Below are 17,839 nucleotides of genomic sequence, written 5' to 3' on the forward strand. Positions count from 1 at the left end.
ATACTCTGGAGAAATCGCACAAAAAATTTTGGGGTCCATTTTCACCTGATACCCCCCTTGTGAAAATAATAAATTTTGGGTCTAAAGTAAATTTTTTATGAAAAAAAATAATTTCTTCCTTCCACATTGCTTCAGTTCTCATGAAGCACCTGAAGGGTTAATAAACTTCTTGAATGTTTTTTGTGCACCTTGAGGGGTGCAGATTTTAGAACGGTGTCACTTTTGGGTATTTTCTGTTATATTTACCCCCCCTCAAACTCACTTCTACTGTGAAATGGTCCCTAAAAAAAATGGTTTTGTAAATTTTGCATGGAAAATGAGAAATCGCTGGTCAATTTTAACCCTTACAACTTCCTAACAAAAAAAAGTTTCCAAAATTGTGCTGATGTAAAGTAGACATGTGGGAAATGATATTTATTAACTATTTTGTGCGATATGACTCTCTGCTTTAAGGGCACAAAAATTAAGTTATGTTCAAAATTTTATTTATTTATTTTTTCAGAAATAAACGCAAGTCTTTTTTTTTTTAAGTGGTAAATTTTCTTCTATATGTCAGTAAAAAAAAAAAAAAAAAAAAACAATCTCAGAATCGGTGGGAAACGTAGAAGTGTTCCAGAGCTATAATCTCAAAGTGACAGTGGTCAGATTAGCTCGGTCACTAAGGGGGTAAAACATTGGTAGCCTGTCTTTAGGGTTACACCCGCCATCTTGGCTGTTAGCTCTTCCCTGGTGTCGGCCGGAGCTGCTCAGTCACTGACCCCCCCCCCCCACAGCACAGCGGCGTCAGCGGAGCAGTGTCCATGGTCGGGTACTGCACATCTGTCGGCGGAGCTGCTGTGCAGCGCAGGGACTGATAAGTTCCATCCAGCGCCTGATAAGTGGAGGTGCCGGTGTCGCACCCCCTACTGATGACCTAAGGAGTGACCATCAATGTCACGGTCCTAGACAACCCCTTTAAAAAGAGAACAGCACAAGGGATGAAAAGCTTATGGACGCCCCTCCACCGCTGCAGCAGATCAGCACCACGTCACCGGCTGTACCATTGACCTCTGGACACCAGGGATCCGTGATGACAACGAGCCGCTCATGTTTATATCGTGGCAGTTGTGTTCATGCAAAAACGAGGATGTTTCATTCCACTGCCTGCCGGCAGCTACATGGAGCCACTACTGACGCTCGACCGGCTGGACCCTCCGTTATAAAGCGGTTCTAAAAAGTGGGCAGGGCTTAGCGGGAGGGGCGGAGTCTGCTAGCGGTTTAATTAATGTAATATAATTGATGCCAGAAACTTGATGTAAATTGTCTGTCGTTGAGGACGCAGCGCCGAACAGTCCGGCTGATGACACGGCACATCTACCGAGAAAACGGCGACTCCGGATTGTGAGAACATAGAAAATATTAATTTTTATTTTACAAAAATGGCTAAATACAGATATAAAGGGGAAAAACACTGGAGTACAGAACGGCGCTAGCTTCTCCGGAGGCCGAGCAGATGTGACGTGGAGTCTCCCAACTTCTGAAAACAGTAGACGAGTTTGTCACTGAGCTTCTCCCGAAGCTGTAGAGGAAATGGAGGAAGAGCTTAGTGGCGTACACATGGTCCGAGCCCGGCTGCCATGGCTCTAATCCCTCACAGTTTATAACCCATCCCCCGGGCCCAGGAAGTATACCGCCATATGACCGCAGTGTGGCATTACATCACCACTGGTCACCACCGTCATGTGATGTGAAATCGTGCCATTAACGGTCAGGGAGTCCAGGCGCATGAGGAGGACAAGCTCTGGCTTTGCCGCTTCTCGTCCTTACAGGTCAATCATCCCAGTAGCACCAGGTGGCACAGACTTAGAATGGGGCCTAACGTGGCATCCGGTAAGAATGGCAGCAGAATGTGCAGAGACTAATGGGGGGAAAAGTCCTATAATCGGAGCATACACCAAGCCCCCCGAACAGCACACTCCTGTGTATGACCGTGACTGCGGCTCTTACCTCTCGGTTTAGCCGACTGTTGTTATTCTCTTCCAGCGCTTGCAGAAGGTGGTCGATGGAGGAATATGGCAGCCAAACCAAAGGACACACGGCGGACAGAGGCAACTGGTGAGAAGTATACAGGATGTTAAAGGTTAAAAATCATGGCAGCTTTCCTTTAAAAACAGCGCCACCTTAGTCTACAGGTTGTGTCAGGTATCACAGTTCAGCTACAAGGGGATGTTTTCCTAATTATGGACAACCCCTTTAACAGTTGTGCCTCATTGTGTATAATGTATGTATGGGTTATATGGGACAATGTACCACAAGAATTTCTCCGCTGTGCGATACGATTAAACAATCTGGAGTCGGCTCAGTGGTTAGCATCCTAGCCATGCAGAACGGAGGTCCTGGATTCAAATCCCACCAAGGACAAGACCCGCAAGCACTTTGTATGTTCTCTGTTTTCTCTCGCACTCCACAGACATCCCGATAGGTAATTCAGATTGTGAGTCCCGATGGGGACAGCGATGACGTCAGTAAAGCTGTGAAATTAGAAGATGAATAAATCCACACGCACCTCTATTCCAAAATCCCTGTGTCCTTTCCCCAGGATGGCATCTACGTATTCCAGCACGAGCTCGGCCGCCTCTTCCAGGAGATCGTACTTCAGGTACAGTCGCAGTAATTCTGCTGCATCCACCTCCTGATGAAGGATTTTATAGGATTTTTATAGGATGAAAATGATGAAATGGTAAGACAGGATGTTGAGAAGGCTGAACTTTTAAATTCCTATTTTGCATCTGTTTTCTCTCAGAAAGGAAATGTAACATCAACTGTTATTCATTGTCCTATTAAGGGAATAGAAGAATCCAGGATATCTATAAACAGAAAGATAGTGAGGAAACACTTAGCTAACCTAAATGAATTCAAGTCTCCAGGTCCAGATGAATTACACCCCAGAGTACTGAAGGAGATAGCAGAAGAAATTTTTGAACCCCTCTCCATAATCTTTGAAAATTCTTGGAGAACAGGAGAAGTCCCAGAAGACTGGAGAAGAGCAAATGTTGTTCCTATCTTCAAAAAGGGGAAGAAGGTGGACCCAGGCAACTATAGCCGGTGAGTCTGACTTCTATACCAGGAAAGATCTTTGAACAAATTATTAAACAACATGTATGTCAATACCTGGATAAGAATGAAGTGATTAAACAGAGTCAGCATGGGTTTGTAACTAATAAGTCATGTCAGACTAACTTAATTTCCTTCTATGACGGTATCACTGATTGGGTGGATCAAGGAAATGCTGTAGATATAGTATATCTTGACTTCAGCAAAGCATTTGACAAAGTCTCTCATACAATCCTTATTGAAAAAATGACTAAGTATGGAATGGACAAGGCAACTGTTAGGTGGATTCATAACTGGCTTAGTGATCGGACCCAAAGAGTGGTCATAAATGGCTGCACATCCAGTTGGAAGAATGTCTCAAGTGGGGTACCACAGGGCTCTGTCCTGGGCCCTGTATTGTTCAACATCTTTATCAACGATTTAGATGAAGGAATTGAGGGTAAACTGATTAAATTTGCTGAAGACACAAAGCTAGGAGGGATAGCTAATACTAGAGAAGAGAGAGAGAGGATTCAAAAAGATTTAAATAAACTGGAGAAGTGGGCAGCAACTAACAGAATGGTTTTTAACAGGGAGAAATGCAAAGTACTACATCTGGGCAATAAAAATGAAAAAAGCATATATAGAATGGCAGGAATAGGGCTAAGTGACAGCACATGTGAAAAAGACTTGGGTATACTAATAGATCACAGACTGAATATGAGTCAACAGTGTGATGCAGCAGCAAAAAAGGCAAATGCAATTCTAGGATGTATTAACAGAAGCATACAGTCTAGATCACGTGAAGTCATTATTTCCCTCTACTCCTCTTTGGTCAGACCTCATCTGGAATATTGTGTCCAGTTTTGGGCACCACATTTTAAAAAAGACATCAACAAACTGGAGCAAGTTCAGAAAAGAGCGACCAGAATGGTGACCGGTCTGCAAACCCTGTCTTATGAGGAAAGGTTGCAGGATTTAGGAATGTTTAGTTTGCAAAAGAGAAGACTGAGAGGAGACTTAATAGCTGTCTACAAATATCTAAAGGGCTGTCACATTGTAGAAGGATCAACTTTATTCTCATTTGCACAAGGAAAGACTAGAAGCAATGGGATGAAACTGAATGGGAGGAGACACAGATTAGATATTAGAAAAAACTTTTTGACAGTTAGAGTGATCAATGAGTGGAACAGGCTGCCACGAGAAGTGGTGAGTTCTCCTTCAATGGAAGTCTTCAAACAGAGGCTGGACAGACATCTGACTGGGATGATTTAGCGAATCCTGCTTTGAGCAGGGGGTTGGACCAGATGGCCCAGGAGGTCCCTTCCAACTCTACGATTCTATGATTCTATAAGAACGAGAACAAAAAGTAGAGAACTCTCTGAATAGTGCAATGGTGTCACTACAAACCGTCTGGGGGAGAGACCACCATCGCCCTGGAGCGTGGCCCACACATCGTTCCTGGGGCCGCAGTCGCCTCCGGTCCCTACAAACCGTCTGGGGGAGAGACTACCATCGCGCCCTGGAGCGGGGCCCGCAGTCACATCCGGTCCCTACAAACCGTCTGGGGGACAGACCACCATCGCCCTGGAGCGGGGCCCACACATCGTTCCTGGGGCCGCAGTCGCCTCCGGCCCCACAAACCGTCTGGGGGAGAGACTACCATCGCCCTGGAGCGGGGCCCGCAGTCACGTCCGGTCCCTACAAACCGTCTGGGGGACAGACCACCATCGCCCTGGAGCGGGGCCCACACATCGTTCCTGGGGCCGCAGTCGCCTCCGGTCCCTACAAACCGTCTGGGGGAGAGACTACCATTGCCCTTGAGCGGGGCCCGAAGTCACGTCCGGGGGACAGACCACCATCGCCCTGGAGCGGGGCCCACACATCATTCCTGGGGCCGCAGTCGCGTCCGGTCCCCACAAACCGTCTGTGGGAGAGACCACCATCGCCCTGGAGCGGGGCCCACAAAGCGTTCCTGGGGCCGCAGTTGTGTCCGGTCCCTACAAACCGTCTGGGGGAGAGACCACCATCGCCCTGGAGCGGTGCCCACACATCGTTCATGGGGCCGCAGTTGTGTCCGGTCCCTACAAACCGTCTGGGGGAGAGACCACCATCGCCCTGGAGCGGGGCCCACACAGCGTTCCTGGGGCCGCAGTTGTGTCCGGTCCCTACAAACCGTCTGGGGGAGAGACCACCATCGCCCGGGAGCGGGGCCCACACATCGTTCCTGGGGCCGCAGTCGCGTCCGGTCCCTACAAACCGTCTGGGGGAGAGACCACCATCGCCCTGGAGCGGGGCCCACACATAGTTCCTGGGGCCGCAGTCACATCCGGACAGTACAAACCTTATAACTGATTGTTATCCAGCTGGGCAGCGGGATCCCGTGAGAAAGCAGCTTGTCAATCACACAGCGATGGTACCGGCGGTTCTGTGACGGGTGTTTCTCTAGATAGGAGATCAGTAACCTCCACGCTTCATCTATGGCGCTGGAAGAATGTGAGAAACAGAAGACGTTCAGTATCTGAGGGAAGTGCTCCCAAAAGCACCTTAGCCTCATTTGCATATTTATTCCCATTTTGGAATGTTGGCAGCCTATGAGTCCTGTGGACGTCGGCTTCAGTCGATGAACCGGGGGGCTTTCATCTGCAATAAGAAAGTCCCTGAAGTTCTGTTTTCAGGAGTTTCTACCTTTCAGAGATCATCCACCATCTATTGCGCTGATTCTGCGGATTTGCCGCAGACCTCGCTCGCTGCCGTGCACCGTGTGAATATTTCACAGGACGGGGTGTAAAATCCACTCAGTTTACACAGTATGTGGATAAGATCTTATAATATACCGCAGTGGATACGTTATGTGTGACCATACACTACAAGTGCCGAGCAATAGTTCTGCCAAGACATCTCCAAGATTAATTTTTTGTGACAACTAGGGCGGACCCCTAGGACGGACACTTACCTCGATTCTTTGGTGGTCACCATGGACAAGAGCTGATTTTCTGCCAACCATTGCCAAGCTTCCGCCTCTGCAGCCTGTCCGCCATTCTGTAACTTGATGCATCTGACAGTAACAGACAAACGTCACCAACTCACGGCGTGCCTGACACACAAACGCATCAACAGCCGTCTTTCTTACTTGTACGCAAGTCCATCAAATACGGGTATGAGCGGGAGTCCGAAGGTTTGGCAGAGTGAGATCGCCGTATCAAACAAGCCGGCCTGCACCAGCAGAGACACCATCTCTTCAGCAGACGCGTTTCCTGCAATCACGACAAAGGAAATCAGTGCCGACATCTTACACTGGAGACATTACTGACGGTGAGAAATGTGACGTGTAATGGACGGATGGGGTCAGAGCGGAGGCTGCTGAAGGAAATGTGACGTGTAATGGAGGGACAGGGCCGGCCCCATAGAGCGAAGGCTGCTGGAGGAAATGTGACATGTAATGGAGGGACAGGGTCGGCCCCATAGAGCGAAGGCTGCTGGAGGAAATGTGACATGTAATGGAGGGACAGGGTCGGCCCCATAGAGCGGAGGCTGCTGGAGGAAATGTGACCTGTAATGTAGGGACAGGGTCGGCCCCATAGATCGAAGGCTGCTGGAGGAAATGTGACGTGTAATGGAGGGACAGGGTCGGCCCCATAGAGCGGAGGCTGCTGGAGGAAATGTGACCTGTAATGGAGGGACAGGGTCGGCCCCATAGAGCGAAGGCTGCTGGAGGAAATGTGACGTGTAATGGAGGGACAGGGTCGGCCCCATAGAGCGGAGGCTGCTGGAGGAAATGTGACCTGTAATGGAGGGACAGGGTCGGCCCCATAGAGCGAAGGCTGCTGGAGGAAATGTGACGTGTAATGGAGGGACAGGGTCGGCCCCATAGAGCGAAGGCTGCTGAAGGAAATGTGACGTGTAATGGAGGGACAGGGTCGGCCCCATAGAGCGGAGGCTGCTGGAGGAAATGTGACGTGTAATGGAGGGACAGGGTCGGCCCCATAGAGCGAAGGCTGCTGGAGGAAATGTGACGTGTAATGGAGGGACAGGGTCGGCTCCATAGAGCGGAGGCTGCTGGAGGAAATGTGACGTGTAATGGAGGGACAGGGTCGGCCCCATAGAGCGGAGGCTGCTGGAGGAAATGTGACGTGTAATGGAGGGACAGGGTCGGGCCCCATAGAGCGGAGGCTTCTGGAGGAAATGTGACCTGTAATGGAGGGACAGGGCCGGCCCCATAGAGCGGAGGCTGCTGAAGGAAATGTGACGTGTAATGGAGGGACAAGGTCGGCCCCATAGAGCGGAGGCTGCTGGAGGAAATGTGACGTGTAATGGAGGGACAAGGTCGGCCCCATAGAGCGGAGGCTGCTGGAGGAAATGTGACGTGTAATGGAGGGACAGGGTCGGCCCCATAGAGCGGAGGCTGCTGAAGGAAATGTGACGTGTAATGGAGGGACAGGGTCGGCCCCATAGAGCGGAGGCTGCTGGAGGAAATGTGACGTGTAATGGATGGACAGGATCGGCCCCATAGAGCGGAGGCTGCTGGAGGAAATGTGACGTGTTAGGCCGGTTTCACATTAGCGCATTTTATGCGCACGCACGGCTGGGGGTAGCTCCGCCCCCGATCCGGCTCTCTGCCCGGCGTGCCCGCCCCTTGCCTGTAGCGCCGCCTCCTAGCGGACGGCGGCGCCTGCGATCGGCGCACCCTATCTTTAGCATAGGGTGCGCCGATCGTGCGCAGGTCGTGCGCTAGTTGCGCTTTGACCTGCGCTGCGCACTTATGACGGTGCGCCGTGCGCGCCAAAATCCGAAAAGTTCGATTTTGGCGCGCACGGCGCACCGTCAAAAGTGCGCAGCGCAGGTCAAAGCGCAACTAGCGCACGGCCTGCGCACGATCGGCGCACCCTATGCTAAAGATAGGGTGCGCCGATCGCAGGCGCCGCTGTCCGCTAGGAGGCGGCGCTACAAGGAAGGGGCGGGCACGCCGGGCAGAGAGCCGGATCGGGGGCGGAGCTACCCCCGGCCGTGCGCGCGCTGAAAATGCGCTAATGTGAAACCGGCCTAATGGAGGGACAGGATCGGCCCCATAGAGCGGAGGCTGCTGGAGGAAATGTGACGTGTAATGGAGGGACAGGGTCGGCCCCATAGAGCGGAGGCTGCTGGAGTAAATGTGACGTGTAATGGAGGGACAGGGTCGGCCCCATAGAGCGGAGGCTGCTGGAGGAAATGTGACGTGTAATGGAGGGACAGGGTCGGCCCCATAGAGCGGAGGCTGCTGGAGGAAATGTGACGTGTAATGGATGGACAGGTTCGGCCCCATAGAGCGGAGGCTGCTGGAGGAAATGTGACGTGTAATGGAGGGACAAGGTCGGCCCCATGGAGAGGAGGCTGCTGGAGGAAATGTGACGTGTAATGGAGGGACAGGGTCGGCCCCATAGAGCGGAGGCTGCTGGAGGAAATGTGACCTGTAATGGAGGGACAGGATCGGCCCCATAGAGCGGAGGCTGCTGGAGGAAATGTGACCTGTAATGGAGGGACAGGATCGGCCCCATAGAGCGGAGGCTACTGGAGGAAATGTGACGTGTAATGGAGGGACAGGGTCGGCCCCATAGAGCGGAGGCTGCTGGAGGAAATGTGACGTGTAATGGAGGGACAGGGTCGGCCCCATAGAGCGGAGGCTGCTGGAGGAAATGTGACGTGTAATGGAGGGACAGGGTCGGCCCCATAGAGCGGAGGCTGCTGGAGGAAATGTGACCTGTAATGGAGGGACAGGGTCGGCCCCATAGAGCGGAGGCTGCTGGAGGAAATGTGACCTGTAATGGAGGGACAGGGTCGGCCCCATAGAGCGGAGGCTGCTGGAGGAAATGTGACCTGTAATGGAGGGACAGGGTCGGCCCCATAGAGCGGAGGCTGCTGGAGGAAATGTGACGTGTAATGGAGGGACAGGGTCGGCCCCATAGAGCGGAGGCTGCTGAAGGAAATGTGACGTGTAATGGAGGGACAGGGTCGGCCCCATAGAGCGGAGGCTGCTGGAGGAAATGTGACGTGTAATGGATGGACAGGATCGGCCCCATAGAGCGGAGGCTGCTGGAGGAAATGTGACGTGTAATGGAGGGACAGGATCGGCCCCACAGAGCGGAGGCTGCTGGAGGAAATGTGACGTGTAATGGAGGGACAGGGTCGGCCCCACAGAGCGGAGGCTGCTGGAGGAAATGTGACGTGTAATGGAGGGACAAGGTCGGCCCCATGGAGAGGAGGCTGCTGGAGGAAATGTGACGTGTAATGGAGGGACAGGGTCGGCCCCATAGAGCGGAGGCTGCTGGAGGAAATGTGACGTGTAATGGATGGACAGGATCGGCCCCATAGAGCGGAGGCTGCTGGAGGAAATGTGACGTGTAATGGAGGGACAGGGTCGGCCCCATAGAGCGGAGGCTGCTGGAGGAAATGTGACGTGTAATGGATGGACAGGTTCGGCCCCATAGAGCGGAGGCTGCTGGAGGAAATGTGACGTGTAATGGAGGGACAAGGTCGGCCCCATGGAGAGGAGGCTGCTGGAGGAAATGTGACGTGTAATGGAGGGACAGGGTCGGCCCCATAGAGCGGAGGCTGCTGGAGGAAATGTGACGTGTAATGGATGGACAGGATCGGCCCCATAGAGCGGAGGCTGCTGGAGGAAATGTGACCTGTAATGGAGGGACAGGATCGGCCCCATAGAGCGGAGGCTGCTGGAGGAAATGTGACGTGTAATGGAGGGACAGGGTCGGCCCCATAGAGCGGAGGCTGCTGGAGGAAATGTGACGTGTAATGGAGGGACAGGGTCGGCCCCATAGAGCGGAGGCTGCTGGAGGAAATGTGACGTGTAATGGAGGGACAGGGTCGGCCCCATAGAGCGGAGGCTGCTGGAGGAAATGTGACCTGTAATGGAGGGACAGGGTCGGCCCCATAGAGCGGAGGCTGCTGGAGGAAATGTGACCTGTAATGGAGGGACAGGGTCGGCCCCATAGAGCGGAGGCTGCTGGAGGAAATGTGACCTGTAATGGAGGGACAGGGTCGGCCCCATAGAGCGGAGGCTGCTGGAGGAAATGTGACGTGTAATGGAGGGACAGGGTCGGCCCCATAGAGCGGAGGCTGCTGAAGGAAATGTGACGTGTAATGGAGGGACAGGGTCGGCCCCATAGAGCGGAGGCTGCTGGAGGAAATGTGACGTGTAATGGACAGGATCGGCCCCATAGAGCGGAGGCTGCTGGAGGAAATGTGACGTGTAATGGAGGGACAGGATCGGCCCCATAGAGCGGAGGCTGCTGGAGGAAATGTGACGTGTAATGGAGGGACAGGGTCGGCCCCACAGAGCGGAGGCTGCTGGAGGAAATGTGACGTGTAATGGAGGGACAAGGTCGGCCCCATGGAGAGGAGGCTGCTGGAGGAAATGTGACGTGTAATGGAGGGACAGGGTCGGCCCCATAGAGCGGAGGCTGCTGGAGGAAATGTGACGTGCAATGGATGGACAGGATCGGCCCCATAGAGCGGAGGCTGCTGGAGGAAATGTGACCTGTAATGGAGGGACAGGATCGGCCCCACAGAGCGGAGGCTGCTGGAGGAAATGTGACCTGTAATGGAGGGACAGGGTCGGCCCCATAGAGCGGAGGCTGCTGGAGGAAATGTGACATGTAATGGAGGGACAGGGCCGGCCCCAAAGAGCGGAGGCTGCTGAAGGAAATGTGACATGTAATGGAGGGGGACAGGGCCGGACCCATAGAGCGAAGGCTGCTGGAGGAAATGTGACGTGTAATTGATGGACAGGGCCGGCCCCATAGAGCGGAGGCTGCTGGAGGAAATGTGACCTGTAATGGAGGGACAGGGCCGGCCCCATAGAGCGGAGGCTGCTGGAGGAAATGTGACCTGTAATGGAGGGGATAGGGTCGGCCCCATAGAGCGGAGGCTGCTGGAGGAAATGTGACCTGTTATGGAGGGGACAGGGTCGGCCCCATAGAGCGGAGGCTGCTGGAGGAAATGTGACGTGTAATGGAGGGACAGGGTCGGCCCCATAGAGCGGAGGCTGCTGGAGGAAATGTGACCTGTAATGGAGGGACAGGGTCGGCCCCATAGAGCGGAGGCTGCTGGAGGAAATGTGACCTGTAATGGAGGGACAGGGTGGCCCCATAGAGCGGAGGCTGCTGGAGGAAATGTGACGTTTAATGGAGGGACAAGATCGGCCCCATAGAGCGGAGGCTGCTGGAGGAAATGTGACGTGTAATGGAGGGACAGGGTCGGCCCCATAGAGCGGAGGCTGCTGGAGGAAATGTGACGTGTAATGGAGGGACAGAGCCGGCCCCATAGAGCAGAGGCTGCTGGAGGAAATGTGACGTGTAATGGAGGGACAGGGCCGGCCCCATAGAGCGGAGGCTGCTGGAGGAAATGTGACGTGTAATGGAGGGACAGGATCGGCCCCATAGAGCGGAGGCTGCTGGAGGAAATGTGACCTGTAATGGAGGGACAGGGTCGGCCCCATAGAGCGGAGGCTGCTGGAGGAAATGTGACGTGTAATGGAGGGACAGGGTCGGCCCCATAGAGCGGAGGCTGCTGGAGGAAATGTGACCTGTAATGGAGGGACAGGGTTGGCCCCATAGAGCGGAGGCTGCTGGAGGAAATGTGACCTGTAATGGAGGGACAGGGTCGGCCCCATAGAGCGGAGGCAGCTGGAGGAAATCTGACGTGTAATAGAGGGACAGGGCCGGCCCCATAGAGCGGAGGCTGCTGGAGGAAATGTGACCTGTAATGGAGGGACAGGGTCGGCCCCAAAGAGCGGAGGCTGCTGGAGGAAATGTGACCTGTAATGGAGGGACAGGGTCGGCCCCATAGAGCGGAGGCTGCTGGAGGAAATGTGACATGTAATGGAGGGACAAGGTCGGCCCCATGGAGAGGAGGCTGCTGGAGGAAATGTGACGTGTAATGGAGGGACAGGGCCGGCCCCAAAGAGCGGAGGCTGCTGATGGAAATGTGACATTTAATGGAGGGACAGGGCCGGACCCATAGAGCGAAGGCTGCTGGAGGAAATGTGACGTGTAATTGATGGACAGGGCCTGGCCCCATAGAGCAGAGGCTGCTGGAGGAAAAGTGACGTGTAATGGAGGGACAGGGTCGGCCCCATAGAGCGGAGGCTGCTGGAGGAAATGTGACCTGTAATGGAGGGACAGGGTTGGCCCCATAGAGCGGAGGCAGCTGGAGGAAATCTGACGTGTAATAGAGGGACAGGGCCGGCCCCATAGAGCGGAGGCTGCTGGAGGAAATGTGACCTGTAATGGAGGGACAGGGTCGGCCCCATAGAGCGGAGGCTGCTGGAGGAAATGTTACCTGTAATGGAGGGACAGGGTCGGCCCCATAGAGCGGAGGCTGCTGGAGGAAATGTGACATGTAATGGAGGGACAAAGTCGGCCCCATGGAGAGGAGGCTGCTGGAGGAAATGTGACGTGTAATGGAGGGACAGGGCCGGCCCCAAAGAGCGGAGGCTGCTGAAGGAAATGTGACATGTAATGGAGGGACAGGGCCGGACCCATAGAGCGAAGGCTGCTGGAGGAAATGTGACGTGTAATTGATGGACAGGGCCTGGCCCCATAGAGCGGAGGCTGCTGGAGGAAATGTGACCTGTAATGGAGGGACAGGGTCGGCCCCATAGAGCGGAGGCTGCTGGAGGAAATGTGACCTGTAATGGAGGGACAGGGTCGGCCCCATAGAGCGGAGGCTGCTGGAGGAAATGTGACCTGTAATGGAGAGACAGGGTCGGCCCCATAGAGCGGAGGCTGCTGGAGGAAATGTGACCTGTAATGGAGGGACAGGGTCGGCCCCATAGAGCGGAGGCTGCTGGAGGAAATGTGACCTGTAATGGAGGGACAGGGTCGGCCCCATAGAGCGGAGGCTGCTGGAGGAAATGTGACGTGTAATGGAGGGACAAGGTCGGCCCCATAGAGAGGAGGCTGCTGAAGGAAATGTGACGTGTAATGGAGGGACAGGGTCGGCCCCATAGAGCGGAGGCTGCTGGAGGAAATGACATGTAATGGAGGGACAGGGTCGGCCCCATAGAGCGGAGGCTGCTGGAGGAAATGTGACCTGTAATGGAGGGACAGGGTCGGCCCCATAGAGCGGAGGCTGCTGGAGGAAATGTGACCTGTAATGGAGGGACAGGGTCGGCCCCATAAAGCGGAGGCTGCTGGAGGAAATGTGACCTGTAATGGAGGGACAGGGTCGGCCCCATAGAGCGGAGGCTGCTGGAGGAAATGTGACGTGTAATGGAGGGACAGGGTCGGCCCCATAGAGCGGAGGCTGCTGAAGGAAATGTGACGTGTAATGGAGGGACAGGGTCGGCCCCATAGAGCGGAGGCTGCTGGAGGAAATGTGACGTGTAATGGATGGACAGGATCGGCCCCATAGAGCGGAGGCTGCTGGAGGAAATGTGACGTGTAATGGATGGACAGGATCGGCCCCATAGAGCGGAGGCTGCTGGAGGAAATGTGACGTGTAATGGAGGGACAGGATCGGCCCCATAGAGCGGAGGCTGCTGGAGGAAATGTGACGTGTAATGGAGGGACAGGGTCGGCCCCATAGAGCGGAGGCTGCTGGAGGAAATGTGACCTGTAATGGAGGGACAGGGTCGGCCCCATAGAGCGGAGGCTGCTGGAGGAAATGTGACCTGTAATGGAGGGACAGGGTCGGCCCCATAGAGCGGAGGCTGCTGGAGGAAATGTGACGTGTAATGGAGGGACAGGGTCGGCCCCATAGAGCGGAGGCTGGAGGAAATGTGACCTGTAATGGAGGGACAGGGTCGGCCCCATAGAGCGGAGGCTGCTGGAGGAAATGTGACGTGTAATGGAGGGACAGGGTCGGCCCCATAGAGCGGAGGCTGCTGGAGGAAATGTGACCTGTAATGGAGGGACAGGGTCGGCCCCATAGAGCGGAGGCTGCTGGAGGAAATGTGACCTGTAATGGAGGGACAGGGTCGGCCCCATAGAGCGGAGGCAGCTGGAGGAAATCTGACCTGTAATGGAGGGACAGGGTCGGCCCCATAGAGCGGAGGCAGCTGGAGGAAATCTGACCTGTAATGGAGGGACAGGGTCGGCCCCATAGAGCGGAGGCTGCTGGAGGAAATGTGACCTGTAATGGAGGGACAGGGTCGGCCCCATAGAGCGGAGGCTGCTGGAGGAAATGTGACGTGTAATGGAGGGACAAGGTCGGCCCCATGGAGAGGAGGCTGCTGGAGGAAATGTGACGTGTAATGGAGGGACAAGGTCGGCCCCATGGAGAGGAGGCTGCTGGAGGAAATGTGACGTGTAATGGAGGGACAGGGCCGGCCCCAAAGAGCGGAGGCTGCTGAAGGAAATGTGACATGTAATGGAGGGACAGGGCCGGACCCATAGAGCGAAGGCTGCTGGAGGAAATGTGACGTGTAATTGATGGACAGGGCCGGCCCCATAGAGCGGAGGCTGCTGGAGGAAATGTGACCTGTAATGGAGGGACAGGGCCGGCCCCATAGAGCGGAGGCTGCTGGAGGAAATGTGACCTGTAATGGAGGGACAGGGTCGGCCCCATAGAGCGGAGGCTGCTGGAGGAAATGTGACCTGTAATGGAGGGAGAGGGTCGGCCCCATAGAGCGGAGGCTGCTGGAGGAAATGTGACCTGTAATGGAGGGAGAGGGTCGGCCCCATAGAGCGGAGGCTGCTGGAGGAAATGTGACCTGTAATGGAGGGACAGGGTCGGCCCCATAGAGCGGAGGCTGCTGGAGGAAATGTGACGTTTAATGGAGGGACAAGATCGGCCCCATAGAGCGGAGGCTGCTGGAGGAAATGTGACGTGTAATGGAGGGACAGGGTCGGCCCCATAGAGCGGAGGCTGCTGGAGGAAATGTGACGTGTAATGGAGGGACAGGGCCGGCCCCATAGAGCGGAGGCTGCTGGAGGAAATGTGACGTGTAATGGAGGGACAGGGCCGGCCCCATAGAGCGGAGGCTGCTGGAGGAAATGTGACGTGTAATGGAGGGACAGGGTCAGAGCCATAGAGTGGAGGCTGCTGGAGGAAATGTGACCTGTAATGGAGGGACAGGGCCGGCCCCATAGAGCTGAGGCTGCTGTTTGTTGTAGCTAATACAGGTGGGATCCTTATAAAATAACCCTATGAAATGATGAGGACTGTAGTCCAGGAGCCGATGTTCAGCCTCCCGAATCTGCACTTTTATTCCTGCCCTTCAGTTTCATAAAGGCCGATTACGTCTCCGAGTCCTCAGCCTTCCTCTGCACATTTATTATGGTGTCTGATCAGACGGATCCTTACCAGCTATTGCGGCCACATTATTATCGTGCCAAGCCAAGGTCAGCCGTGTCTGAGACAGGACGTGTTCCTTCTCCACATCCCGCAGCTCCAGAATTTCCACCTGACGTCCACCTGGTGAATGCAGGACGGCCATGAGCGATGTGACATAGAACGACCAGAGAGTTTGTGAAAACTGGAGAACGCACTTACCGGGGAAGGACAAGGACTCGCCTTCGTGGTTGCGTTTCGGAGACGCTCCTGGACGCTCATACTTAAAATAAAGGAAAATGCATTGTATCATCAAGAGTTAAATCACGGGAAGAGCCGGCCATCTACTGCAGCTGTGAACAGATCCTTGAAGGCGTCTATAGAAAACACTGGTAGAACAAATCCAGCCCTCAAAGGGGCAGGAAAACCCCTGTATGTATAAATTTCTTTACCACTGCCCCCGACGCAGGCTGCACGATCCAGGCGTATTCGGGCCGTATAAGACGCAGACAGTTCAGACACGCCAGGTACGCATTCACTTGCTTCTGAAGACCTCTAAGGGTTCGGACCTCTCTGCCGAGACGCATCCCATACTCGAACATCACGGTGCCGGCTGAGGAAGGAGACAACGATATTCAGCAGAGAAGGAAATCATCACAAAAGGAACGGAGATCACTAGAGATGACAATCCCAAATACGACGGATAACTACCTGACCCCCGAGTGTGCCGCCCCTCTGTGTGCAAAGACAAACTAAAGACCCCCTACTAAATGGCTGCAGTGTGGAGCCAATCATTAGTACAGAGGCTCAGAGTGGCTCATGCCGGCAACTTAGCACACCGATTGTCTGCAGCGGTGTCAACATGTCAGAACGGCAGACAATACACCGGGAGCAGAAGTGGATATTCAGCGCTGGACAAGGGGAGAGGGAGTAAAGCGGAGGGGCTTCATGACACGCACACAGGTCCAGGAGGAATGTAACGGTCCTAAAATCAGCGGCTCCAGAACTTCTAATACAATCTCTTACTAGAGCTAAGATCAGAAGAGTAAACCCCCCGGTACCTTTCCGATAGTTGTGCCGATGAATATGGAAAGCATACAGGAGCTCGTAGTAATTATGGGTCAGCAGATCCACAGCTCGCGCCCGAGCTTCAATGATGCTCACAACCTGAGGGAGACACAGCAACGATATACCAGCCGGATCGGTAAGAAGACAATGGATCCGGCAGGGAGACGCTCACCTCACTCTGTAGATTCACGTAAGGGAATTCCACAAGTTCCTGGAGCTGTGACCGTTCACACAGGACGATGACCAGCTGCCGAAGACAATCCAGCTGTCTGCAAAACGGGAGGACGGGGGATGAGGAACCAACCAGCCCCGAATAATCCAGCGCTCCTGACCGCAGCATGTAACTGGGCACCACTCTGGCTAAGTGGCGGTTAACAAGTGGGGTTCACTGTGATGTTTCTGCCCATTGCCATTTCCTGTGGTACATTAAATCTATTCCCAACCATTGAGGTGCATGTACGTCACATGCCAGGTGAGGGTGTAAGGAGCGGCTCACGATCAGGGCCTGACACGAAAAGGAGACGCTTCCATCCTCCATTTGGCAGTATATAGAGCATACGCTGGGGTCTGAGGCTCAGACACAATGTACACTGAGCGTCATTAGTAGTTTTTTAGGAACATATCTATGAGCCATTGGCCCTCCGCCACAAGCTGTCAGACCTCCGCCCCCGAGCCACAAGCTGTCAGACCTCCGCCCCCGCGCCACAAGCTGTCAGACCTCCGCGCCACAAGCTGTCAGACCTCCGCGCCACAAGCTGTCAGACCTCCGCGCCACAAGCTGTCAGACCTCCGCGCCACAAGCTGTCAGACCTCCGCGCCACAAGCTGTCAGACCTCCGCGCCACAAGCTGTCAGACCTCCGCGCCACAAGCTGTCAGACCTCCGCGCCACAAGCTGTCAGACCTCCGCGCCACAAGCTGTCAGACCTCCGCGCCACAAGCTGTCAGACCTCCGCGCCACTAGCTGCCAGAGCTCCGCGCCTCTAGCTGCCAGAGCTCCGTCCCAGAGCCACAAGCTGTCAGACCTCCGCCCTAGAGCCACAAGCTGTCAGACCTCCGCCCCAGAGCCACAAGCTGTCAGACCACCGCCCCAGAGCCACAAGCTGTCAGACCTCCGCCCCAGAGCCACAAGCTGTCAGACCTCCGCCCCAGAGCCACAAGCTGTCAGACCTCCGCCCCAGAGCCACAAGCTGTCAGACCTCCGCCCCAGAGCCACAAGCTGTCAGACCTCCGCCCCAGAGCCACAAGCTGTCAGACCTCCGCCCCAGAGCCACAAGCTGTCAGACCTCCGCCCCAGAGCCACAAGCTGTCAGACCTCCGCCCCAGAGCCACAAGCTGTCAGACCTCCGCCCCAGAGCCACAAGCTGTCAGACCTCCGCCCCAGAGCCACAAGCTGTCAGACCTCCGCCCCAGAGCCACAAGCTGTCAGACCTC

General features: G+C 54.8%; 1 protein-coding gene across 2 annotated transcripts in view; it reads right to left on the reverse strand.

The window, feature by feature from the left end:
• Positions 1–1,378: 1,378 nt before the first annotated feature.
• The window catches only part of NUP160 (nucleoporin 160), a 64,175-nt gene continuing 47,714 nt past the window's right edge, over positions 1,379–17,839 (reverse strand). The window contains exons 26-36 of one of the 2 annotated variants that reach the window (XM_073561606.1): positions 16,580–16,676; positions 16,401–16,506; positions 15,792–15,952; positions 15,562–15,622; positions 15,373–15,483; positions 6,206–6,329; positions 6,029–6,130; positions 5,417–5,558; positions 2,546–2,671; positions 1,987–2,091; positions 1,379–1,558 (exon numbers count right to left, since the gene is read on the reverse strand). In XM_073561606.1, the coding sequence (XP_073417707.1) occupies positions 1,469–1,558; positions 1,987–2,091; positions 2,546–2,671; positions 5,417–5,558; positions 6,029–6,130; positions 6,206–6,329; positions 15,373–15,483; positions 15,562–15,622; positions 15,792–15,952; positions 16,401–16,506; positions 16,580–16,676 (1,225 nt within the window). In that variant the 3' untranslated portion in view covers positions 1,379–1,468. Of the gene's footprint in view, positions 1,559–1,986; positions 2,092–2,545; positions 2,672–5,416; positions 5,559–6,028; positions 6,131–6,205; positions 6,330–15,372; positions 15,623–15,791; positions 15,953–16,400; positions 16,507–16,579; positions 16,677–17,839 lie in introns of both variants that reach the window. The other variant, XM_073561605.1, reaches the window with a different exon arrangement.

Source organism: Dendrobates tinctorius, unplaced genomic scaffold (assembly GCF_039654945.1).
Source record: "Dendrobates tinctorius isolate UK_male_01 unplaced genomic scaffold, ASM3965494v1 ptg000323l, whole genome shotgun sequence".
Classification (NCBI taxonomy): Eukaryota; Metazoa; Chordata; class Amphibia; order Anura; family Dendrobatidae; genus Dendrobates; species Dendrobates tinctorius.